The sequence below is a fragment of the Dermochelys coriacea genome, chromosome 11 (genome assembly GCF_009764565.3).
Source record: "Dermochelys coriacea isolate rDerCor1 chromosome 11, rDerCor1.pri.v4, whole genome shotgun sequence".
NCBI classification, from domain to species: Eukaryota; Metazoa; Chordata; order Testudines; family Dermochelyidae; genus Dermochelys; species Dermochelys coriacea.
The window spans coordinates 79,393,734-79,420,562 of record NC_050078.2 but is presented as its reverse complement, the minus strand read 5'-3'; the positions used below and the strand labels follow the sequence as shown (position 1 = coordinate 79,420,562).

Genomic DNA, 26,829 nt, shown 5'->3' with positions numbered 1-26,829 from the left:
GTGCCACAAGTACTCCTTTTCTTTCTCCAAAGAAAGTATCCCTTTTTCATTATAGAAATATGAAGAGCATTGGGAAAATAAAAACCCCACCCTATGCAATCAGGAAGACCCTGTGCAATTTCCCAGTGTGTACAGTGCCTACTCAAATAGCGATGTCAGTGCAATTTATGAAGATATAGTCATGCTATTTATCATGACAAATTTAAAAAATCATCTTGCCTTGTGTCCCCCTTCTGGATCTCCTTCTGTGTTTGCAGTCTGGCCCGCTCCCATGAAAAAGGAAGAGTGAAGGTTTTTAAATGTTCCTTAAAGAAATAGACATATATCTGGCCATCTTCACTCACTGCTTCTATAGACAAACAAACATTAAAGATCAAGTCAGGATCAATACACGCTTTCAGCTTCAAGAGAAATACAACATTAAAACATAGCTCATGGAAATTGTGCTTTACGTTTTGAAGATTTCAAGCAATTAGATCTGTTGAATATACAGAGCTTGCAGTCGTGTGCCTTTTGGGCATGATTCAATATCCAGGAAATTCCAGATCGGATTGTTGGGGATTACTGTAAAATATTGGCTTATCTTCACTTTTAACACCCCAGTGCACCCAACCCCACAGTGTGCAAGGCATCAATGCACAGTTCAGCAACAGATATTTTTACACTGAAATGAAGACTGGTGTTTCTCATGCAGAAAACACCTTTTACATTGAATCCATCTGCAATTTCTCTGGAAGGAGTTCGGCCCAAGGATATTTGTGCCTCAATGCCTCTCACCAGTAATGCTTATTCATAGCAGCAGGTTTTACTGGTTTATCTAAAACTAACAAGTCGCCAGAGTTTACCCACCTGCTTTAAACCTTCAGCTGAGATGTGTTGGCCGTGTACTCTCAGACACCCTGCAAAGTAATCATCAGCCCTCTCAAGCCTGCTCTATTTGCAACAGTCTGCACATCTTTCAGGGAGGATATTTACATCTAGGCACCACAGTAAACCAATAAGTTCAGTCTTTCTGCATTTAGCTTACCACATTGAACAACCATCCACATTTTGTCCTTATTTCTGTTTGCTGGAATATGGCAAAACAGTGATACTACTAATTCTAAGGGTGTGCTAATATTATTAGATATCCATCATCAATTCTCAGAACACATCCTCAATGCCTGAACCCAGGAGTCAGATTTCAGGGATGCATGACAGAGAAATGGTCACTGGCAACATGTCTGAGCAAGAGCTGAACAATGTCACTGGGCAAAACAATGCCTGGTCATTTCAACGTTGGGGCCAAATTCTGCCCCCAGATAGGTGCATGAAGCCTCTAGTAATTTGAATGGATCTAAGTGTATGAGGCCAACATTGGCTTATAAATTAATGGGATTTGCATTAGACTGGAGAGGTTCTGAACATATTCTTCCATGAAAGCATGAGGAGCAATGCTGGGCAGAGTTCTAGCTTGCCATTGGCTCAGGAAGAGAAAGTCCCATGGCTGGCCAACGGATGTGCTGCAAATGCAAATGCACCCACAATCATCCCACTAAGAGCAGCGGGAATGACTGGGAGCCAGCCCTCCCAGAGAACAAGCCATGCTAATGCTATACACTGCCTCTGGAGACCATGTGGATGGGCCCGCAAGCTATGCTGTGTTAAACGTAACAGAACAAGAGAGCAGTATGTAACAAAGCACAGACCAGCCCATCTCAGAACACTGAATACCTGGTTTGACAGGCAGCCGGGGGGGTTTCCAGTCTCTCAGTTTATGATCAATGCACAGCACAAAGATTTCATCCCAGGGGATTTCGTCAACAGCAGGTCCATCATCTCCTGAGCTGGCAAACAGCCTGCCCCGCCATTTGCAATAGGTTCTGCTCAGCAGGTTCTCCACTTGAGACTGGAGTACTGGCTGGGTCTGGGGAGAGCTGGCGATCTGGGACACGTACTGGAAAATCATGGAGCAGACGGGACGCCAGGGAGCTGGACAAAAACAGCATACGCAACTGGTTAGCATAATCTCCACTGAGTAACTGTTTGCACTGGGTACTACAGTCAGGGAGGAGCAGCAATTGCCAGTCCACCGCACTGCGGGGAAGGCTTCCCCAACCTCAGCTCTGCTGATATACCTCAGTCTGAACCTGCTGCAATCTCCTCCCTACAGGGCTGGGCCTAGTCTGAGCAAAGATCAGGATCATGCTAATGTGCATAATGCAGGAGACACATGCACTCAGAATACAGAACAATCATGAGATTTATGGCTAGATTTTGATACAAAAAGTCTGAAACACATTTTAAATGTAAGGGGAGACATTTGTTGGCAAAGGGACAGACTTTGTATCCCGACACTAAAATGTCTTGAGATGCAGCTTTCTGCCCAGTGCGAACTACATACCCCCTTGAGGAGGACGGTCCATGTGCGGGATCTGGAAGGACAGCACGGCCTTCCTCAGCCAGCCCAAGTGATCCAGTGTGTTCCACTGGAGGTGAGGAAGCAGCTGATTGCCACCAGGCTCCACGAACTCAGTGACAGGCCAGGACTGGTCACAGAGCTGTTCTGAGGAAACCACCCCAGACAGGAACTGCAGAACGCTGTTGTACAGCTCAATGATAGCGCTGGGCTCTTGAGAGGCCAGGCCGGCCAAACGTCTCTGCCTCTGGTCACGGTAGAAGCGCCTGCTGAACTCACGGCTAAGCCCATCCTCGATGAATTGCTGGAGGGTCTGGCAGCCAAGCTCTGGGGAGCTGGGGCACTGGGAAAGCAGCCATCGCACTGCCTCGGAGAGCTATGGCACAAACATTGACAGAACAAACCAGTCAGCCAGGCCATTTTAGAAGCTCTGCTCAATATTAACTAGTGACAGTACGGACTCAATCCTGCAGCCCCATTGGCTTCATAGTCCATGGTACAATGCGAACAAATCCCACAGCAACAACTGTGACATTCACAGCAGCAATTGCTAAATTTTGCAGCACCATTAATTTACTCTACCTCCATGAAACAACCTTAATTCCCACCCCACACAAGCACATCATGGTCAGAGCTAAAAAAAAGATGTTGGCACAGAATCCACTGATAACTGTTCCCAACTGATGATTTCCAGATTGGGGTTTGGCATTCTGCTTTCCAGGCACCATGGCTCCACTCCCTGAGCCTCGGCCTTGGTGACTGGATTAGTCTGCCGTTCCCCACACAGGAAGAAGCTGTCTGATAGCAAAGGGCTCTAGAAGACAAAAGCATTATGAGACCCAATGGCTAAAAGTTGAATTCAGCCAAGGTGACAATGGAAATAATGGTGCAGATGTAAAGAAAAGATAATTTAGCCACTGGGACAGATCAGCACTTGACAGCACGTCAGTCTCATAATCTGAAGGTCCTGAGTTCAAGCCTCAGAGAGGGCAATTGTTTTAGGGGGGGAGGGATAGCTCAGTGGTTTGAGCATTGGCCTGCTAAACCCAGGGTTGTGAGTTCAATCCTTAAGGGGGCCATTTAGGGATCTGGGGCAAAAATTGGGGATTGGTCCTGCTTTGAGCAGGGGGTTGGACTAGATGATCTCCTGAGGACCTTTCCAACCCTGATATTCTATGATAAAAGTTTGTGGCAGATTCTCTGTCACTTGGAGTCTTTAAATCCAGAAGGAGTGTCTTTCCTAAAAACACACTCTATCTTAACCTAAGCTCCTGGGCTTCATGCAGGAACCATTGGGTGGCTTCCTCTGGCTTGTGTTACAGAGAAGGATAGACTGGATGTCCTAACAGTCCTTCTAGATTCAGAGTGTATTATTCTGTGTAAAATGCAGACTGGAAGAACAGGAAATGTACTGGGTACATTCTGACCCCCTTTAGGCTCTGTTATGGAAGTGGCCAGACAAGGACCTAACAGCACACTAGTTCCCCTTCCTCTGCGTGGGGGGAAGGACCAAAGCACCTCTCCCATTCAATGTAAAGGATACTGGGAGGTGAACCAAGTATGCAGAACAACCAGCTGACTACAACCTGCACAGGACCCTTTCCAGCTCAGGACCCAAGTCCTAAGGACCACTGACACTGAACACTTTCCGCGTACACACAAGGTCGTTACAAGGGGGAGGGAGAAGAACTGTTCTCCTGAACCTTTGAGGACAGGACAAAAAGCAAGGGGCTTAAATTGCAGCTAGGGCGGTTTAGGTTGGACATTAGGAAAAACTTCCCAACTGTCAGGATGGTTAAGCACTAGAATAAATTGCCTAGGGAGGTTGTGGAATCGCCATCATTGGAGGTTTTAAAGAGCACATTAGATAAACACCAGTTAAGGATGGTCTAGATTATAGTTAGTCCTGCCATGAGGGCAGGGGTCTAGACAGGATGACCTCTCAAAGTCCTTTCCACTCCTACAATTCTATGATACAAAGGTTTGCCCTTAATCCACCATAACATTGTTTGGTTAAACAGCAGAGACACCCCCTTTAGCCAATATAAGGTGGAGACAGCTGTGGATTATATTATCCTGCCACTGAAGACCATAGTGCTATAGCTCAAATATTAGACAGGGCAGACAACAGTTTTGTGCAATTAATGGTGTGGGTCTCCAGACCATACGTAGAGGACAGGCAGGAATATTGGCGGATGGACAAAATGCAGGGGCAGAGTTAAGTTAGGGCTGGAGCCTTAGTTGAAAATGTTTGTGTTATTTTACTAATATTTTAAAGAACAATATCTTCTGAAACATAACTCTAGCCAAGTCCTGCTCTGGGCAAAGGTTGGTTCAGTAGGACCTAAGTTTTCTGCGCACAAGCTATGATAAAGCTCAGCTTTAGCAATGGGAAAAACAACCCACAAAACAACAATTTTGTAGCTTAAAATGCAGAGTTATTTAGAATGTGAAGAACATTCCCCACCAGATGTGAACAATTAAGGTAGTAGAGACCTTAGTGATAAGCTTTTGAATATTTAATTTTGGAACTACTGCTCCTACCCTGTTGGTGCCTTGCAAGTCACTGATAGAATCTGGAATCTCAACAATAACGTAGTCTGAAATAAGCTGAGCTGAAATCAAATCCTGCAGCATCAAACCTTTAAAGGAAAAGCAATAGCTGAAATAGCAGCATTTTTCATTATTCATACACAGACAACAGAAAAAAAATGCTTCTCCTATTCAGCCTATTCCCATTGACAGCAGAGATTTACTACTTCTCTGACTGCCCCATTCTTTTCCCACACTGTAGCAACAAATTACATACAAAGTAAAACTGAAATCCTTGAAAAAAACCCCTAATATTTGGTTTTCCTTTTCAGTTTACAGTCTCTTTTCTAAGGCTCTTTGGATTAGTGTTAGAGATCAGAGGATTCTTCCATTTCACATCTATAGCTCTTAGCCAAATGCTGCATTTGGAGGAACACATTTATTGCTCATTCTCTGCCTTGGGCATAATCCTAAATATTAATAGTTATTTCAAGGCACAGAAAATCACAAACCCTCTTCTACTTCCTTTTCTGTGGCCTCTTCTCCCCGCGTAGGGACTAGAACCACTAGAGGTACTATTGGATGGAAAGGCTTCGCCTGAAGGAGCTGTTTCAACTGCAGCAAAGCTGCAAGCCAGTAAATATCCTCCTCAGCCACATCGTCACTCCTCGCTCTAGGGGGCAGCAGGAGAACAAGACCGCTCGTTCCAAGCAGATCTTTCTGTGCCTCGGCCACGTCAAGCTGTGAGTCACTGAGGGTTCCATGGGCCACCTGCGCAAGCACAAAGGAGACAATTCAGTTACAGCAAACAAGAGGGGCTCAAAACACACTGAACGCTGTAGATCAAGCTAGCAATAGAGTTTCTGACGGGAGGCTCCTTCCTGGAACTTTACGGAAGGGGGAAAAAAAAGCTTGTGGGGGAGGGGAGAGAAAAGTGAGCGAGACATTGAATACAGGTGCATCATATACATGCACATATCACCTAAAAACTTCATAACAGGAATTTTATTTAGATTGCCAAGTCAAGCACTCAAACACTAGGAAACACCAAGATTAAAGCTGCCTGTGAAACCTTAATTTGGCACCCTCATTATCCGATCACATAGTAGTTTTCAATTATTGAAAAGGACTGAAAAAAAAGAAAAGAAAAAAGAGAAAAAGGAAAGGGAAAAATAGGGAACTCAAAAATTAAAAAATTTCAATTTCAATTTCAAACCATTTTTCACAAAAAATACAGATTTTTATTGGTAAATGTCCATAAAGATCGATTTTGCTGCACACAAACCATCATGCACACAAACCAATGGGAAAATATTTCCAGCAATAATCAAAATTTACAGACAGACAAGTAAGAAAAAGGCTGCTTGAGAACCTACTGGAGTTTGATTTAAGGCGAACATTTTGAAATAATGAGCTGACACTTTGTACTTTAATGGTTACAAAGTTTTAAGTCTCAATGTTTACAGTCATTTAATAATTATTGTCTCTCCACCCCTACTGCCTGAGCCCCCATATTTTGCCACAACTGTGAAGATTTAAATAGATGAAAAGTTTTTTTAAAAGCTTTAAAATAAAACATTGATATTACCCATCAAAGTTACAAAGGAAAAAATAAAAACTGAATTTTGCTGAACTGGACAATAAAGCTTTGAATAGGGTTAAAATAATGAAATATTGAGACTCCTTGACTGGTACAACTTCATAAATGGTGATGAGCTTGCAGATGACACCACACACTGATAGCCTTGGCAAAGCATTTCTTAGCATCAGAGAGGTGATGGGCCCAGGGAGCAGCACACAGCTTATAGATTGCTCTAACATACCTTTACACACAAGTTGACACAAACAGCCTGATCTCCTTGCATACCAAGAGAGTTAAACAACGCAAGTGTCTGGACTCTCTCCTCTGTGTTGGAGATCATATCCTTTGATCTTTTATCTCCCATAAATTTGGCTTTCAACCAATCCGCTAGTACCCTGTGAACAAAAACACATACCATCTTTTTCATTTGACATTATAGATGGTGCTGGCAGCAAAGTCTATAGTTAAGCGACCACTCTCCATTATAAATCCCAATTTTAAGTTGCTTAGAACTTTGTTAAAGTTTAATTATTTGGGCTAAAACTTTCCATGCCAGGTGTCTGCCTCAAGTTCGTTTGTTCAAGCAAAATGGCTCAATTGTTTCTCTGAATGAAGTTAGGGGAAAATAGGTAGCTTTGGCAATTTGAAATTTAGCAGGGAGATAGTCCTACAGGTCCCCAGGAAAATCCATCCAGATTTATCTCAGTTATGAGCCTCTGAAAATTGCCATTTGCAAATGATCAGTTGAACTTTTTAGAAACTTGCTACTAAGATCTCCAAACGTTCCTTCCCCAACAAGCATGCTCCAACCCTGAGCTTCTACACACCAGATTCTACGACAACCCTCATAGACCCCACTCATTCTCCTAAATGGGAGGCGCAGAGCTAGTGCTCAAGCAGGGACACAAGCTCAGCCGCAGAGCTCCCCACCACATTAGCCCTAGAGAAAGGTGTTCTGGGCTGAGTGTCAGGAGCCTTCCCTGGCTGATGAGAATTCTGTATACTTTACTGCTCCGACTGAGGAAAACCTCTCACCTGTACCTTACTAAGAGGTAGGCAAGTATCATTCCTCCCATTTTACAGATGATACCCGAGAGGTGGCACAAGGTCATGCCTGGCAGAGCCGGAACTAGAACTCTGTCTGTAAAGCTAGACCCAAGTGTCATCCACTTGGCCATACTCTCTTTCAGAATGAAGATGCCAAAGCTGTGTGCTTGGCTCTGGTCTCTCTAACTATTAGACAACACTCCCTCAGAGTTAGGAAATGAACATGGGAATCCTGATTCAAAACACTGGTCTGCTGTGTAGCAAAAAGAGCTGTACAAGCCACTGACAAAGTATGTTTTGTATGCTGTGATGTTCGGGGGTTCACCCACGCCCATATGGGATTTGCTCACCATCTGCCTTGCAATCTTGGGTGTTTTCTGACTGTGCAACTTTGGTCCAGAGCTCTGATCCCAACAGCCTGCTAGCATCCACAACCCTCACCCTGGGCATTGACCAACTTGATTACTCCTGGCAGGCTGATCTCAGTACCCTTCTATCCCCGAATTCACCCTCAAATTGTCCTACCGCAGGGACCAGTCCTCCTCACCAAACAGTCCCAGAGAAAGTGTGAAATTTGCTGCTTTTCAAAGACAGTGAAACACTTCAACCTGTCAGTTTTCCAAAGCACACACTTCACTGAACTTTCCAAATACTGATGGTTTATAATGAAAGGAAAATATTTTAACAACCAACGAACACGGATTAAGTGATAAGTAAAAGGGCTAATGGTAGAAATGGTTACAAGCAAACACGCATCTTAAAGACTAAAATTTAATCTGGAAAGATAGTCTTTGTTCCAGATGGTTTCTCTCACTCACAGTCCCCTTTCCAGCTTTTACTGGCCAACATGCCATAGGAAGATCAGAGAGATCAAATTGCTTGGTTTGTCATCTCCTAAGGTGAAGGATAAAGATGGAGTCTCTCTCTGTTGCTTACATTCCCAAAGGGACTGGCTTTGTTTTACAAGTCAGGAAGGCCTCCTGCAGACTCTCTCTCTCTCTCTCCCTCAGATGCAGGAACTATGCTAACTCTCTAGTCTCTAAGGTGCCACAAGTACTCCTGATCTCTGTCTCTTGAGTTCAGGACCAGGATAGCCCCCTGCTGGATTCATTTACTGATACTGTAATATGTAAACTGAGGTAAACCTACATTTCTCTGTGTAGGACAGATCTGTTAATCACCTTTACCTAGACTAGACAATCTGGTCTTGAACATGTTCTAGTATCATCATACAGAGGGAGTTCATAACTTCACATATAAAACACTGGCACATGCATTTTACAATTATACTGATCACCAGCCTTCAGATGATACCTTAACACAATCCCTTTTGGATAAGTATCATGGCAGCAGAGTGTTGGGTGCAGTGAGTTGGCTGGCCTGCTGAGAGTCAGTGCACCGTATGCCTCGGTAGTAAGGGTTTTTAGAGTCATACATCTCCTGCTAGAGGTTGATTCATATAGGGGATAGCAGACTATTACTGCTACCATTTTACTAGTCCATGCTGTGAATCCAACCATCCTGCTTACAACCTAGTTGATGACCATTGCAGGGGTCAATATGGGGTTGCTATTGTCCCACACGATGGAATTTCTGTTTTTACAGTTAGGTAGGAAAGGTAGGAAATTACATATGCATTTTTTACAGGTGCAATTTTATTTTTATTTTTTTAAAACAGGGACGGCAATCATCAACCAACAGAACATCTTACCAAGGGGCCCAGTGGATTCTCCATCATTTTAAAGCTTTGAAATCAAGATTGGCAATCTTTCTAAAAGATCTGCTCCAGATTCAACCACAAGTTACTGGGCATGATGCCGGAACTGTTGGGTGAAATTCTATGGCCTATTTTGCATAGGTGGTTAGATAAGATTATCACAACAGCTCCTTCTGACCTTCAAATCAATGAATCCACAGAAAATATCACAGAAAACTACAATAAAAAAACATTAATGTTGTAAAGGTAAACACTCCAAGTTAGGAAATGTCACAATGAAGGTTTCCCATGCCACCTTAATTCATCCCCCTTGTGCATATGCATTATGATACAGTCTTAACAACCATCCCAGGTTTGTTCCATAGACCCCTGCCTCATTCAGTGCACAGGGTAGTCCGTGAATGAGGCAGAGAGTTGTGAGAAGAGAGAGGAGATTCTGTTGGGTTGAAGGGACTGGAGTGGACCCAAGAAAGTTGGGTTCTACTCCCTCTCTCTGCCACAGACTTCCTATATGAAGCTGGACAAGACCATGTCAAAACCCATACACATCTGAAGCAGGATTAAAGTTGCCCCAGCCACCTCAATTCTCACATTTCCTGGATTTCAAGTGCTTGACTTTGCATGTTAATGTTCTTTTAATGTATGGGGTATGTAACAACAGTCTTAGCGCATGGATATATTTATTTATGACAGGATGTGAGGGGTGAGAAAGGGAATGTGGCTCCATCTCCAGCAAAGGGTAAGGAATTTCCCCTCTCTGCAGCAAAGCTATTAACTTTAGAAAGGCACTAGAACACACTGAAGATTTAGCTAAATAAATAATTTAGCTATATTTCAATGACAGTACAAACCCATCCCCTCCTCCATTCTGTCTCCATGACATGCAAAGAAATGCCGGTTGGCTCCTCTGCTTACTGGCTGGGATCCTCTGCTGGATATCCTTCGTAACTCGGCAACACCAAGAGCACCTTCCAAAAGATCTGTTCTCGCTGAACTGGAATATGTTCAAGGATCAGTGAAGGCAGATCCAGAGGTGTCCATGCAGCATCACTTAAAGAGAGTGAAAAGTATATGAAAAATAACTAAATATCTTGAATTTTTTAATGACTCTTCCTTTTCGCCCTAAACTAGATTTAGAAAAAAAAGGTGATTTTTGCTCTGTTCTGTTCATGCCCTTGGAAGCACCTGGCATTGGCCACTGTTGGAAAACAGTGTATTGGGCTAGATGGACCATCGGCTAATCTCATGGTCTTGAAAGGTCAGTGTGGCTGTTTGGGCAGCTGTGTGCTAAGGTAACCAACATTTTGAGGCTGTGAACATTGAATCAATGAATGCAGTTATAGTCTGATGAAATTAAGAACTAATGTAAATGCTTTCTTTAAATGTTTTGCTTTCCACAAAGGACTTACAAGGAGTTAAATGGGCATTCAAAGCAAGAAAGTCTAAAGTTAGACCTACGGGACTAGGTATTCAGCCGATGTGTATTGCCATTGCTCAGTTGACTTCAAAGGCTACACTGATTTACACTGACTAAGAATCTGGCCCATAAAATTTGTCTTGGTTTGTTGGATCACATGCACATCCCCACTCTCCCCCCACTGTGCCTGACTACTTTGATGTTGTAAACAGGCCAGGGATTCAGAGTAGCAGCCGTGTTAGTCTGTATTCGCAAAAAGAAAAGGAGTACTTGTGCCACCTTAGAGACTAACAAATTTATTTGAGCATAAGCTTTCGTGATGCGTCCGATGAAGTGAGCTGTAGCTCACGAAAGCTTATGCTCAAATACATTTGTTAGTCTCTAAGGCCAGGGATTGAAGTTCATAAGAAGCCTACACAGGCAAGTTCCTGTGGGTTTAGAGAATACAATGAATGAGTAGGTTCTTTTGGCATCCTTTCAAACAACACTGAGAAAACTGGCTATTAGTTTATGGCATTTTCCCAGGAACCGTAAAGCAGCCTTTATACTCATTGATCCAACTTTCCAGCATCCTATCAAAGTTCTACATTTATCATTTTTCACACCCGTAATCATTTCAGATTTCACCATTTAAATTGTCTGAAATTTCATGAGCGATCTGGTTGCAGAAGAGAAATTTTTTGGTAAGTTTTGGGGCTAACTGGACCAACATCTTGGGATTGTTCAAAACGTCATTTACTAATCTGGAAAAGTTTCCTAGCTTTTTTGCCATGTCTCAGGAAGCAGTCTGCTTCCAAACTCCAACTTGATTTATTCTGTTCCCCTCAGCAAGGATGAAAACCTTTAATTATTTTTGTCCACTTTGTTGAGTTATTTTGGGAGTTACTGAATTCTCTTTTGTCCACCAGAGGGGAACATCACAAAGTTGACGAATTTCACCTTGTATGTGCTAAGTTACAGAGGTCTGCAGCTGCACGTTAATGACTTCTTAAAATATCCACACGGACCGGCAGAGATCCTGGTTTTAGACTTGTAAGTGTTCTCTCTCCTTGGTTTATCTCTGCTCTGAGCAGTGGTGTCTCCAGCTACAGCAGGTTTCTAGACATCAAAGTCATAAAGAAGTGGCCTCCTAAAACTAAGGAAATTCTGCCCACCTCCTCCACAACCATCATTACCTGTCTGACCTTCAGCTATGGGCTTCAGATCACTATTCTCTCACCGAGAAGTCTATAGTACTTACCAGCATTTAAACTACGATTCCAGCCCACTGAAGACAAAGATCTGATCGTCCTTATATTACAGAGACCACATCTCACTTATTGCTCTCTGCATATGAGCCATACTAGACTCTGCCCCATCTGCCACTCCACACACTCTCCCAGTATCAGTCAGACACTGCACTCTACAGGTACAGGCACAAGAAAAGGGTTCTGATATTTTGGAGGATCCACCCTTCACCCACCCTCAGTTACATACTAGCCCCATAGGGGCTAGTCTGAAAAGTCCACTAGAGCCCGATTCACCACGCTGCACCAATGTTTTCAGGGCACACAGCAGCTTTGTGCTAATGTAGCTTCAAGGAAACTCCAACTTACCATAGCAACTGCTGGTAAAAGTACTGAACTTTCATTTGGTGCTTTGTCCTGTTTCTCAGCCATCTTAACCTGGAAACAAAGAGGAAGTCTGGTCAGGATGTATCAAAGGTGTTGAGTCCCCTGTACAACACGTGTAGGTCTGCAAGAGCTAGGAGTGCTCATCTGTGCACCGAGCAAGCCAGAACACTTAGGAGACTTACTACAATGGAAGAAGATCAGAGAGAAATGCTCTCTGGGTTTTCAGTTTGTTTCTCGTATGTGTCTGACTGCAATGTGTACAGCCAGTGTCTTTTTCTTGAGGGTCCTTCACAGGACAAGGGATATAAGAAGATGTGCTTGTAAAACAAAATTTATATTATCAGGAACCTGTGAGTATGTGAAATTATTTTAACTTATCTTTTGAAACTGACTAGATTTCAGGTTAGCTGTGAGAGTGCTCTTACCTGGTGCAGGAGATTCCCAGATTTCCTGCATGTCCCAGGTTTACAATTCTCTTAGTTAGGTTCTCCGCAGCAATAGGACACTCTGCGCTGGGGGATAATGCTTTCAGTTTATTTTTTGGATCCACACAACAGGGAGCTGCTGGAAATGCCCTCATTTGATGCTTCAGCTTCTTCCGCGCTGCTACAACTTCCCTCCATCTTTAAAAGAGAAAATATGTATATGCTGTAATAATGAATGATACTTATAAATAAATAAATCTCAAATTGTTTTCACAGATTTTCTGTTCAGAGTTATTCTTCACTATTAACTTTCTGGAGCTACTGTGGCACCTTAGGTTTATTAGCAGTTCAAAGTAGAAAAAGGAGAGACACTTACCTCACAGTATTCAGAATAGCAGCCGTGTTAGTCTGTATTCGCAAAAAGAAAGGAGTACTTGTGGCACCTTAGAAACTAACAAATTTATTTGAGCATAAGCTTTCGTGAGCTACAGCTCACTTCATCGGATGCATTTGGTGGAAAATACAGTGGGGAGATTTATATACATACACAGAAAACATGAAACAATGGGTTTTATCATACACACTGTAAGGAGAGTGATCACTTAAGATGAGCCATCACCAGCAGCATGGGGGGGAAAGGAGGAAAACCTTTCATGGTGACAAGCAAGGTAGGCTATTTCCAGCAGTTAACAAGAACATCTGAGGAACAGTGGGGGGTGGGGTGGGGGGGAGAAATAACATGGGGAAATAGTTTTACTTTGTGTAATGACTCATCCATTCCCAGTCTCTATTCAAGCCTAAATTAATTGTATCCAGTTTGCAAATTAATTCCAATTCAGCAGTCTCTCATTGGAGTCTGTTTTTGAAGTTTTTTTGTTGAAGGATAGCCACCCTCAGGTCTGTAATCGAGTGACCAGAGAGATTGAAGTGTTCTCCGACTGGTTTTTGAATGTTATAATTCTTGACGTCTGATTTGTGTAAGAATGTGTAAGAATGCATGATAGAGATCTTGTAGGTGTTTGTCTCTGTCTGAGGGGTTGGAGCAAATGCGGTTATATCATAGAGCTTGGCTGTAGACAATGGATCGTGTGGTATGATCTGGATGAAAGCTAGAGGAATGTAGGTAGGAATGGCCTCCAGTGCCTCCAGACGCTGAAACAGCTGATTGGCAGTAGGTGCTTTGTCAGCAAAGTCCTCCAATTTACCATAGTTAAAGAAATCGTATTTGGCCAATGAGGCCTGGTAGTTTGAAATTTGGAATTGGAGGCTTCCAGAAGAAAAGACCCTCCGGCCCAGGTCTAAGTTTTTGCTTTCCTTATCCATCAGGGTGGATTGAAAATTCTGCTGTCTGAAGTGCTCCGATGCTGCCTGCACCAAAATGGAATTGGGTGGAGGGTGGGAAAAAAGAAACTCCGACCCCATGGCTGCTACCTAGCCTCTATTTTCATCCTCCTCAGTGGTAGGCATGCTAGTAGCCAGGGTACACCAAACCGTTCAAGCTGGATGAAGAATGGCATAGTTGATCTATAGGGCAACTCTGCCCACTACCGAGGAGTGAAGAATGTCCAGGAGCTGATACTGCTTGTCCTGCACTTCCTCCTGTGGAATATGCAGTTCATCCAGCTCCCTCTGCAGGAGTTCCTGGAACTGGCGGAAGTCGTCAGGAGGTGAGGGAGAGACTGAAGTGACTGCAGCATCCAGAGAGAAGGAAGGAAAACGCTCCTTCTCTGACAGTACCCTCAGAACCGGACTGAGCAGCTCGTCCTCCGTAACATGTACAGAGCATCTGCTCGAGGGTGCCCTATGCATGGACAGGAGCAAAGCCTCCCTGGTGGAAGAGAGGGATAATCACCTTGTGTAGTAACAGCAGTTCTTCGAGATGGTTGTCCCTGTGAGTGCTTCACTTTAGGTGTCTTGACGCCCTGCGCTTGTAATCGGAGATTTGTGGTAGCAATGCTCATTGGGCCGCGCACAAGCCGTAGCCATCTTGCGCCGCTCTGAGCGGTTACATAGCAGTGCGCAGCCAACCGGCCCCCTGTTCCTTCTCTACCTCAGAGAATCGGCCTTAAACTCTGAAGTAGAAGGGAGGGTAGTGGAGCACCCACAGGGACAATCATCTTGTAGAACCTCAGTTACTACATAGTGGGCGGTGGTGGGGGCATTATGGTTTCCTCCAGTGATGAAGATGAGAACATAAGAACGGCCAGACTGGGTCAGACCAAAGGTCCACCAAGACTAGTATCCTGTCTTCTGACAGTGGCCAATGCCCGGTGACCCAGAGGGAATGAACACAACAGGTAATCATCAAATGATCCATCCTGTCTCCCATTCCCAGCTTCTGGCAAACAGAGGCTAGAGACGCCATCCCTGCCCATCCTGGTTTATAGCCATTGATGGACCTATCCTCCATGAATTTATCTAGTTCTTTTTTTGAACCTTGTTAGCATCTTGGCCTTCGCAACATCCTCTGGCAAGGAGTTCCACAGGTTGACTGTGCGTTGTGTGAAGAAATACTTCCTTTTCTTTGTTTTAAACCTGCTGCCTATTAATTTAATTGGTGACCCCTAGTTCTTGTGTTATGGGGAGGAGTAAATAACACTTCCTTATTTACTTCCTCTACACCAGTCAGAATTTTATAGATCTCTATCATATCTCCCTAAGTCATCTCTTTTCCAAGCTGAAAAGTCCCAATCTTATCAATCTCTCCTTATATGGAAGCAGTTCCATACCCCTAATAATTTTTGTTGCCCTTTTCTGAACCTTTTCCAATTCCAATATATCTTTTTTGAGATGGGGCGACCACATCTGCATGCAGTATTCAAGATGTGGGCATACCATGGATTTATAGAGACAATATGATATTTTCTGACTTATTATCTATCCCTTTCTTAATGATCCCCAACATTCTGTTCGCTTTTTTGACTGCCGCTGCACATTGAGTGGATGATTTCAGAGAACTATCCACAATGACTCCAAGATCTCTTTCTTGAGTGGTAACAGCTAATTTAGGCCCCACCATTTTATATGTAGAGCTGGGATTATGTTTTCCAATGTGCATTACTTCGCATTTATCAACACTGAATATCATCTGCCATTTTGTTGTCCAGTCACCCAGTTTTCAGAGATCCTTTTGTAGCTCTTTGCAATCTGCCTGGAACTTAACTATCTTGAGTAGATTTGTATCATCTGCAAATTTTGCCACCTCACAGTTTACCCCTTTTCCCACATCATTTATGAATATGTTGAATAGGACTCATTCCATTACAGACCCCCTGGGGGACACTACTATCTACCTCTCTCCATTCTGAAAACTGATAATTTATTCCTACCCTTTGTTTCCTATCTTTTAACCAGTTGCCAATCCATGAAAGGACCATTCCTCTTATCTCATGACATCTTACTTTGCTAAAGAGCCTTTGGTGAAGGAACTTGTCAAAGACTTTCTGAATATCTAAGTACACTATATCCACTGGATTCCCCCTTGTCCACATGCTTATTGGCCCCCTTAAAGAATTCTAGTAGATTGGTGAGGCAGCAATGTGTCATATTTGGCTGTGTCCTCAGGTTTCTCAGTGTCTCCCTCTTGTGTTTCTGAGGGTGCCGGGACAATTGGTGAAGGGGACCGAGCTGTTCTGGACCTAGGCGCAGTAGGGGGCCTGTGGTTTTGGGCCCTGTACATCGCCCATGGATTCCAGTATGACCAGTTCTCATTGCAGACACACAAATCCCCTGTGATCACAACGTCACTTTGGGGTCTCTGAGAGTATGGAGAGAGGAGTCTGTATAATGAGTAAAGAGCCCTTGAAACGGAAGGTCTTCCACTGTGTTTTCAACTTCTCTTGGAAGTCCTGAGGATTGGAGCCAGGATGCTCTTTTCATGACCACCTCTGTGGCCATGGACCTGACAGCTGTATCAGAAGCATCTAATGCAGCCTGCGGAGAAGTTTCGATGACCAACTCTCCTTCAGTGATAATCGATTGAAATTAATCTTTCTGGTCTTGTGCCAAATGCTCATTAAAATGTGTATACTTGGAATACGTACTGAAGTCATATTTTGCCATTAAAGCCTGGTAGTTGGCACAGTGAAATTGGAGAGTGGCTGATCATAGAATATCAGGGTTGGAAGGGACCTCAGGAGGTCATCTAGTCCAACCCCCTGCTCAAAGCAGGACCAATCCCCAGCTAAATCATCCCAACCAGGGCTTTGTCAAGTCTGACCTTAAAAACTTCTAAGGAAGGAGATTCCACCACCTCCCTAGGTAACACATTCCAGTGTTTCACCTCCCTCCTACTGAAAAAGTTTTTCCTAATATCCAACCTAAACCTCCCCCACAGCAACTTGAGACCATTACTCCTTGTTCTGTCAGCTGCTACCACTGAGAACAGTCTAGATCCATCCTCTTTGGAACCCCCTTTCAGGTAGTTGAAAGCAGCTATCAAATCCCCCCTCATTCTTCTCTTACGCAGACTAAATAATCTCAGTTCCCTCAGCCTCTCCTCATAAGTTATGTGTTTCAGTCCCCAATCATTTTTGTTGCCCTCCGCTGGACGCTTTCCAATTTTTCCACATCCTTCTTGTAGCATGGGGCCCAAAACGGGACACAGTACTCCAGATGAGGTCTCATCAATGTTGAATAGAGGGGAATGATCACGTCCCTCAATCTGCTGACAATGCCCCTACTTATACATCCCAAAATGCCATTGGCCTTCTTGGCAACAAGGGCACACTGTTGACTTCTATCCAGCTTCTCGTCCACTGTAACCACTAGGTCCTTTTCTGCAGAACTGCTGCCAAGCCATTCGGTCCCTAGTCTGTAGCGGTGCATGGGATTCTTCCATCCTAAGTGCAGGACTCTGCACTTGTCCTTCTTGAACCTCATCAGATTTCTTTTGGCCCAATCCTCTAATTTGTCTAGGGCCCTCTGTTTCCTATCCCTACTCTCCCGCGTATCTACCTCTCCTCCCAGTTTAGTGTCATCTGCAAACTTGCTGAGGGTGCAATCCACACCATCCTCCAGATCATTTAGGAAGATATTGAACAAAACTGGCCCGAGGACCAACCCTTGGAGCACTCCACTTGATACCGGCTGCCAACTAGACATGGAGCCATTGATCACTACCCGTTGAGCCCGACAATCTAGCCAACTTTCTATCCACCTTATAGTCCTTTCATCCAGCCCATACTTTAACTTGCTGGCAAGAATACTGTGGGAGACCGTGTCAAAAGCTTTGCTAAAGTTAAGGAACAACACGTCCACTGCTTTCCCCTCATCCACAGAGCCAATTATCTCATCATAGAAGGCAATTAGATTAGTCAGGTGAGACTTGCCCTTGGTGAATCCATGCTGACTGTTCCTGGTCACTTTCATCTCCTTTAAGTGCTTCAGAATTGATTCCTTGAGGACCTGCTCCATGATTTTTCCAGGGACTGAGGTGAGGCTGACTGTCCTGTAGTTCCCTGGATCCTCCTCCTTCCCTTTTTTAAAGATGGGCACTATATTAGCCTTTTTCCAGTCATCCGGGACCTCCCCCAATCGTCATGAGTTTTCAAAGATAATGGCCAATGACTCTGCAATCACATCCGCCAACTCCTTTAGCACTCTCGGATGCAGCGCGTCTGGCCCCACGGACTTGTGCTCGTCCAGCTTTTCCAAATAGTCCTGAACCACTTCTGTCTCCACAGAGGGCTGGTCACCTCCTCCCCATGCTGTGCTGTCCAGTGCAGTAGTCTGGGAGCTGACCTTTTTCGTGAAGACAGAGGCAAAAAAAAGCATTGAGTACATTAGCTTTTGCCACATCCTCTGTTACTAGGTTGCCTCCCCCATTCAGTAAGGGGCCCACACTTTCCTTGACTTTCTTCTTGAGGCTAACATACCTGCAGAAACCCTTCTTGTTATTCTTAACATCTCTTGCTAGCTGCAACTCCAAGTGTGATTTGGCCTTCCTGATTTCACTCCTGCATGCCCAAGCAATATTTTTATACTCTTCCCTGGTCATTTGTCCAATCTTCCACTTCTTGTAAGCTTCTTTTTTGTGTTTAAGATCAGCAAGGATTTCTCTGTGAAGCCAAGCTGGTCGCCTGCCATATTTACTATTCTTTCTACTCATCGGGATGGTTTGTCCCTGTAACCTCAATAAGGATTCTTTAAAATACAGCCAGCTCTCCTGGACTGCTTTCTCCCTCATGTTATTCTCCCAGGGGATCCTGCCCATCAGTTCCCTGTGGGAGTCAAAGTCTGCTTTCTAAAGTCCAGGGTCCGTATTCTGCTGCTCTCCTTTCTTCCCTGTGTCAGGATCCTGAACTCGACCATTTCATGGTCACTGCCTCCCAGGTTCCCATCCACTTTTGCTTCCCCTACTACTACTGATGAATAGCTCTTCCTTCCCAGGAAGTCCAGCCTTTTTGATTCCCTACCTGGTGGAGAGGGCCAACATTGAATTTGACAGTTCCTTTCATTGGCAGCCTTCACCACAAGGGAGTTGAGGTTAGGGTAGGAGAAGTAGCACTCTATTCCTTCAGATGGGATGTAGTATTTCTTATCTGTCTGCTTACAGAGCAGTGGAATTGTGGGAGGTATTTATCACAGGTTATATGCATGAGATAACAGTGCCTCATTGATAAGTAAGGCAACCTTTCTCTGAGGATTGGTGTTCAGGATGTCCACCAGGGAACGTTTGGACTCTTGCACCTCCTCTAGTGGAATACTGAAGGGAGTTCTCTAGCCTTTTCATGAGTTCCTGGAATCTCTTGAAATCACCTGCATAGGAGGGAGGTGGTGGCATCACCACCTCATCTGGATATGAAGATGACTTTCCAGATGGAGGAGAGATCTCCTCTGTCTGAGGCTCCTGTTCCCCTTGTACATCTTTTGATAATGGAGAGCAGCATGGTACCAAATGTGCACTGTACTAAAGGACGTTCTGTACAAGCTGGTAGTTGGTATGGTACCGATGAGTACAATCGCTCTTTCCTAGACATTATATTAAGTTGCTTGCCATAGTGCCCCCTTCGGTACCAGTATTCCATCTGGGGAGAGTGATAAGGGAAGAGATGCCAATGATAATCATAACCTCTGGGCCTATGACGTTGTGGTAGGTTCTCCTGGCCCATCTTCCTGCAAGGGGCTCATGGAGGAAGGATAGTATGGCACCCGAATGAATCCTAATACTCAGATCGCTGAAAAGCGGCAATAGAGGCCGTCTGTGACATAGAGGCCAATGTATGAGGAGGGAAGCAGACCCTTTAGGAGCTAACACATGTGCCATTAGCATGAGCTTCAGTCTAGCCTCCTTGACCTTCTTGGATCTGGCCTCAAAACCTAGACAGACCATGCATTTGGCAGGGTTGTGGGACTCCCCCGAAGATCACAGGCAGCTGGAATGTCCATCACTGCTGAGAAATGACCTCTGATAAGTCTCACAGGCCTTAAACCTTGGGCATAACAACTATATTCCAACACAAAATCAAAGAAAATGAAAAGGAAGGGATGGACTAACACAACTAACACAAAATAAAGTGAAGTAAAGTGAAATTAAGGTATATGGAAATAGAATAATTCAAAGAAAAAATGATCAAAACAGAGAAGTAAAACAATAATGCACAAGTGAAGGCGGGAAGCCAAAAACAACAGTCAGTCGTCTCCATGTCAAGTTCCAGGTGGTAGAGAACGAACTGAGTGATGGCAAGACTGTGCATCCCAATATGCCCTCACTCAGAGCATGGAGGCGCCAACTTCTGCTGGCGCTGATGGGTGCCCAACCCGCCTCTGCCCCGGCCCCGCCCCAACTCCACCCCCCCTGCCCCTGTCCCACCCCCATTCCAACCCTTCCCCAAAGTCCCTGCCCCAACTCCGCTCCCTCCCTGCCCCTATTCCAACCCCCTCTCCAAATTCCCGCCCCAGCCCGCCTCCTCCCCTGAGCACGCTGCGTTCCCACTCCTCCCATCTGCCTCTCGGAGCTTGTTAAGCCACGAAACAGTTGTTTGGCGACGGCAAGTACTGGGAGGTAGGCAGAGAAGCGGTGACGCGGCGCGCTCAGGGGAGGAAGCGGAGGCCAGGTGAGGTGGGGTGAGGGGGCGGGGCGGGGAGCTTGGCTGCCGGTGGGTGCAGAACACCCACTAATTTTTCCCCGTGGGTGCTCCAGCCCCGGAGCACCCACAGAGTCAGCGCCTATGCATGGAGGTGCCATTCTACACAGGCACAGACCTGCAAATACTACTTTCAAGACTCCAGTCAAGAGTGCACAGGTGCGTGCACATCCTATGGTGGAGCACCTATAAGGATGTATACTTGAAGAACTAATGTTGTCCCACAACATACATTGGTTATGCCAGCATGACAGTAGTAAGTCACCCACTACCAAAAACCTGGACAGGTTGGCACACACTGACAATTAGGGGGCCTGGTTTTTGCTCTGACTTGCTACCACTAACATCAACTGTTAAAAGTCACAAGAGCTAGGGTGTTATGGCAGTCGCACATTAAGAAGCTGAGATCCAGAAGGGAGAATTCTATTCAGAATGCATCTTGAGATAAACATTCTTCTTAATTCCGGTGTTTACTCTGTGCTTGTATAGCATTTGGTGTATAATCCATTTAATTGCTTTCCTCTGGATTATAAAACAGCTTCCCTCTTGCTGAAAATACCCTTATAAACATTACCAGGGGAGCAGAAAATCTTAAATATCTTTTTTAAGCAATTATGAAAACCTGTAGGACATGCTACCTGAAAGATGATTTATCAGAAGTTAGACTATCTGTATATTAAGATTCCAGGATTGCTATTCTGTAAACTAAAACATGTATGTGCAGTGATGAAAATAGCTACAAGCATAGCTGAGAGCTCTTTTTGTTCAGAATAGCACCAGGCTCAATCATCACTGGAATCTGGGGTCTGTTCCTGTCCAATTCTTAAATTTTCAGCCACTAGGGGCTTTTTTTACACTTTAGAAATTACACCTGGTGACAGTACGGGCTTTCGTCTCATCTGTTACATTAAATCAATTTCAAAACATCTGAGCTGACAATAGAGAAATTTTTTTTTATTTACACCCTCAGTCCATAACAAGGAGTACTGAACCTTCCCTAGTAATCTTCTTTCACACAATCCATTGAAAACATATTTCAGATCCGGCGGCTGGAGATGGGACACTAGATAGGGAGGGCTCTGAGTTACTACAGAGAATTCTTTCCCAGGTGTCTGGCTGGTGGGTCTTGCCCACATGCTCAGGGTCTAATTGATGGCCATATTTGGGGGTCGGGAAGGAATTTTCTCCCTAGTCAGATTAGCACAGAGGAGGTTTTCCCCTTCTTCTGCAGCAGGGGGCACTGGTCACTTGCACATTTAGACTAGTGTGTCAATGCTGGATTCTCTGTAACTTCAAGTCTTTAAATCATGGATTTGAAGACTTCAGTAACTAAGCCAGAGGTTAAGTGTCTATTACAGTAGTAGGTGGGTGAGGTTCTGTGACCTGCAATGTGCAGGAGGTCAGACTAGATGATTGTGACGATCCCTTCTGGCCTTAAAGTCTATGAGATCTTTACAGTCTCCCTCACATGCAGGGAAACAGATGAGCCTTGCAGTGTGTCCTGAAGGGTCAATACCCCAGGGCAAAGCTCCACAAAGAAGGCCCTGCCACCCCCCTGAGACAGCAAGAGTCAATTTATGCCAACCGGCAAAGGGCGCATTCACACTACTGTCAGAATATTTAGCTAAACAGCATCTTGTAAGGTATCATATGTAAACTGGTGACACGCTGGTCATGAATATCATCGTGTGATGTATATATGGGTTGTGTATACAGAGTTATATGTGTGGTGTGGAGGCAGCTAATAAACAAGCCTGCCGTAGACTAAGGAACGTGGATTTTCCTGTCTGCTAAGGGGCAGATGAGAAGACAGCATAGGTTGATTACAAGCAAAGGACAATGAAAGGACATTTGACTCCAAGGTGAACAAAGTGATCCAGACAATGGAGAAAGCAAGTTGACCAGAGGATGAAGAAAGGGTTTGGTGCCTGTTCCCCAAAGAACATACAGCAAGGGAGAGGACCTTTGTCCAGGTTTACTTTTCAAAGAATACTTTTCAAAGGTTTTCAGGGAAGGAAGAGGACTCCTCATTTGTTATCCAACACTGATGGAACAAAGGGATCAGTGCCCCCTGATTCTGTGAACAGTTAATCCTCCTGCTTGCGGGGCTGGAGTTGCTGAGAGCTTGACGCAATTGAGAAAGCTGCTTATGTAAAGATTGGAGTTTGCTAAAGTCACGTTTTAGATAGTAGAAACTTCCCATTATTGTTTTGTTTTAACCACATCTTTTTCTCTTGCTTAGGATCACTAAAATCTAAGTTCTTTATTAATAAAGTTATGCTTGGTTTTATAAGCCATCTCAGTGCAGTGTATTAAAGTGTGGATCCTCAGCTAGACTGATAGGCTGGTGGGTGCATTCTCTTTGGAGGCAGCAGACTTGGTAATTTCTGTGAGTGTCCAGCAATAGGGAGTGGATTCTATAGAGGACCGCTCTTCCTGGAGGTTTGGGAACTGGGGTTCATCGAATGTTACCCGCGAGGCAAGGTTAAGACTGGCAGACTCCCAAGGAGTTTTCTGGGGAATAGGACAAATTGATGTGGCAGGGAGCTGACACACAGTTTAACCTCCAGCAAAACTCTCCCTTGTTGGGACAACACATGGCTTATGGTTCTGGGTGGCCCTAGAAAGTGTCTTCCTGCCCCTTGTCTGAGTGAGGCTCCAAGCCAGGCACCCCACTGATCTGGCAATATGGCACAGGGAAAGAGACAGCTTTTGGATAAGTAGGTCCTGGGCTATTTAGGGCTTTATAACCCCTCACCCCCCCCCAAAATCTTAAATACTAATCAGTGCTTAATAATTAGCCAATGTAAATAAAAAAACACTGGTATCATGTGCTCCTGGCAGGATATACAATGTAAAACATGAGCTACTAAATTCTGTACCAGCATGAGTTTCTAGATAGATTTAAACTGTAGTCCACGTAGAGCTTGTTAAATAGTCTAATCTAACTTCTTGTTTCCCCTTCCCCCAATCTCTGTTCACTTGTTTGTCTCTCCTTAGATTGGGGGCTCCTCAGGCAGGGATTGTTCCCTCTTCTCTGTCTGGAAAGCACCTAATAGGGACTATCAGAAAGAAACAGCATACTAGGATTAGCAAATGCTACTACTGATCCTGTTAGAGACCACTTGACGGTCTCCTCAAGAACAGTGTCTGTGGTATGGTTTGACAACTCACCGCTGCAGATATTTGCAGAAACACTGGAGCTCCTGGAGGATCTCCTTAGCACTCTGGAAAATCTCCTCTTCCAGAAACAGCTGCATTACATCAGCACAGACTTCCTCTGAGCAACGGGCAATTCGGGCTTTTCGGTCTCTTTCCAAAGCATACCTGGTGCAGAATGAAACAAAATAAGATTCCAAGGCAGAAATGCCCACTAAGCAGTACTCAAGACAGTAAATGCTTAAAAGAGCTGTAGTGCAAAAGGCAGGCATTTCCAGCACAGAAAAGTAGTCCTTTTAAATCATTTCATTTTCTAGAAGCCACTAGATTTCTAAGCCACTAGACTTCAGTAAGTTTCTCCTTTGAAAAGGAAAAGCATAGGCCTTTCTTATCTAGGGGGACAGAAGCTGTGCACACCTGGGGGGGGGGGCAGATTCAAGGCCTTTACACTGGAAAGACTGCAAGTAGTAGTCTTCAAAGGGGTTTGTAGTCCCTATTCAAGAACACATACACAAACTCCACACACACATTCCCAAGTACCCATCCAAAATACTAATCATCCCCTCATACTTCCTCTACTCCTGGCCACTGTCTTTCCAGTCAGTGATAATTTGTGGAGGAAGAGCATGGGAGATCTTTAATACACACCGTGTTCATAAAAGCGTCTCTCTTTGTTAGAGTACCGTGGTGAGGCTTGTTCTATAGAACACTAAGGGTTAATTCCTGCTAGAGCTCTCCACATACATACAGGCAAGGACTAAGTTAATTGTTGGTGCTTAATGGACAATGCACCAATTGCACTCCTGGAAATTGACCTCCAATCCCCTGGTGAGATGCATAATGGTATCAAACTCAGAAGCCCGTGCTAGCCCACTGGGGAGCCTAAACAGGAATATTTTTTGCCTGCCCATAACAACAACAAAAAACAAATAGAGGGCCTCCTTGAGCTGCTCCGGGCCCTAAGCAATTTCTTAGTCCGTTTATGCCTAATGCCAGCACTGACCAGGCTGAACAGGGTCGGGGTTCCAGGACAGACAAAGGAACTCTGAAATGGGAAAACTCACAGCAGGGGACAGGGTAAGGCAGAGACTGCAGGCTCTCTCTCCTAACCCCAAGCCTGGAACAAGTGGGACCTAAGTACAGACATGCCAACTCTCTCAAATTGAGGCAACAGTTGTGATTTCTGAGTAGAATTAAGCCTCACTCATGATCTTGCTATAGAACTCTCAAATGTCAGGATTTTTTTCAGCTGCAACACATTCTTAAAATAGATTTCCAGTCAAACAGGAAAAACAACGAGTAGTCCTTGTGGCACCTAAGAGACTAACAAATTTATCTGGGCATAAGCTTTCGTGGGCTAAAACCCACTTCATCAGATGCATGGAGTGGAAAATACAGTAGAGAGGTATAAATACACAGCATATGAAAACATGGGAGTTGCCTTACCAAGTGTGGGGTCAGTGCTAATGAGCCAATTCAATTAAGGTGGAAATGGGCTATTCTCAACAGTTGACAAAAAAGGAGGAAAAATCACTTTTGTAGTGCTAATGAGTTCAGTGTAATCTAGGTGGCCCATTTCAAACAGTTGACAAGAAGGTGTAAGCAACAGCAGGGGGAAAAGTTAGTTTTTGTAGGTTTCAGAGTAGCAGCCGTGTTAGTCTGTATTCGCAAAAAGAAAAGGAGTACTTGTGGCACCTTAGAAACTAACAAATTTATTTGAGCATAAGCTTTCGTGAGCTACAGCTCACTTCATCGGATGTATTTGGTGGAAAATACAGTGGGGAGATTTATATACACACACACACACAGAGAACATGAAACAATGGGTTTTATCATGCACACTGTAAGGAGAGTGATCACTTAAGATGAGCCATCACCAGCAGCGGGGGGGGGAGGGAGGGAGGAAAACCTTTCATGGTGACAAGCAAGGTAGGGCCATTTCCAGCAGGTAACAAGAACATCTGTGGAACAATGGGGGGTAGGGTGGGGGGGAGAAATAACATGGGGAAATAGTTTTACTTTGTGTAATGACTCATCCATTCCCAGTCTCTATTCAAGCCTAAGTTAATTGTATCCAGTTTGCAAATTAATTCCAATTCAGCAGTCTCTCGTTGGAGTCTGTTTTTGAAGTTTTTTTTGTTGAAGAATTGTCACTCTCAGGTCTGTAATCGAGTGACCAGAGAGACTGAAGTGTTCTCCGACTGGTTTTTGAATGTTATAATTCTTGACGTCTGATTTGTGTCCATTTATTCTTTTACATAGAGACTGTCCAGTTTGACCAATGTACATGGCAGAGGGGCATTGCTGGCACATGATGGCGCATATCACATTGGTAGATGCGCAGGTGAACGAGCCTCTGATAATGTGGCTGATGTGATTAGGCCCTATGATGGTGTCCCCTGAATAGATATGTGGACAGAGTTGGCAACGGGCTTTGTTGCAAGGATAGGTTCCTGGGTTAGTGGTTCTGTTGTGTGGTGTGTGGTTGCTGGTGAGTATTAGCTTCAGGTTGGGGGGCTGCCTGTAAGCGAGGACTGGCCTGTCTCCCAAGATCTGTGAGAGTGATGGGTCGTCCTTCAGGATAGGTTGTAGATCCTTGATGATGTGTTGGAGAGGTTTTAGTTGGGGGCTGAAGGGGATGGCTAGTGGCGTTCTGTTGTTTTCTTTGTTGGGCCTGTCCTGTAGTAGGTGACTTCTGGGTACTCTTCTGGCTCTGTCAATCTGTTTCTTCACTTCAGCAGGTGGATATTGTAGTTGTAGGAATGCATGATAGAGATCTTGTAGGTGTTTGTCTCTGTCTGAGGGGTTGGAGTAAATGCGGTTATATCATAGAGCTTGGCTGTAGACAATGG

At 44.5% G+C, this 26,829-nt stretch overlaps 1 protein-coding gene across 4 annotated transcripts in view; it reads right to left on the bottom strand.

Annotated features, from left to right (window-relative positions):
* Nucleotides 1-26,829, bottom strand: part of LOC119863626 (minichromosome maintenance complex component 3 associated protein) — an 85,321-nt gene that overhangs the window by 11,875 nt on the left and 46,617 nt on the right. For 3 of the 4 annotated variants that reach the window (XM_038422333.2, XM_038422335.2, XM_043505836.1), the window contains exons 17-26: nucleotides 23,993-24,145; nucleotides 12,732-12,929; nucleotides 12,289-12,357; nucleotides 10,192-10,326; nucleotides 6,754-6,907; nucleotides 5,443-5,701; nucleotides 4,943-5,040; nucleotides 2,384-2,774; nucleotides 1,714-1,971; nucleotides 220-349 (exon numbers count right to left, since the gene is read on the bottom strand). In XM_038422333.2, coding sequence (XP_038278261.1) covers nucleotides 220-349; nucleotides 1,714-1,971; nucleotides 2,384-2,774; nucleotides 4,943-5,040; nucleotides 5,443-5,701; nucleotides 6,754-6,907; nucleotides 10,192-10,326; nucleotides 12,289-12,357; nucleotides 12,732-12,929; nucleotides 23,993-24,145 — 1,845 coding nt within the window. Of the gene's footprint in view, nucleotides 1-219; nucleotides 350-372; nucleotides 900-1,713; nucleotides 1,972-2,383; nucleotides 2,775-4,942; nucleotides 5,041-5,442; nucleotides 5,702-6,753; nucleotides 6,908-10,191; nucleotides 10,327-12,288; nucleotides 12,358-12,731; nucleotides 12,930-23,992; nucleotides 24,146-26,829 lie in introns of those variants that run through there. The other variant, XM_043505837.1, reaches the window with a different exon arrangement.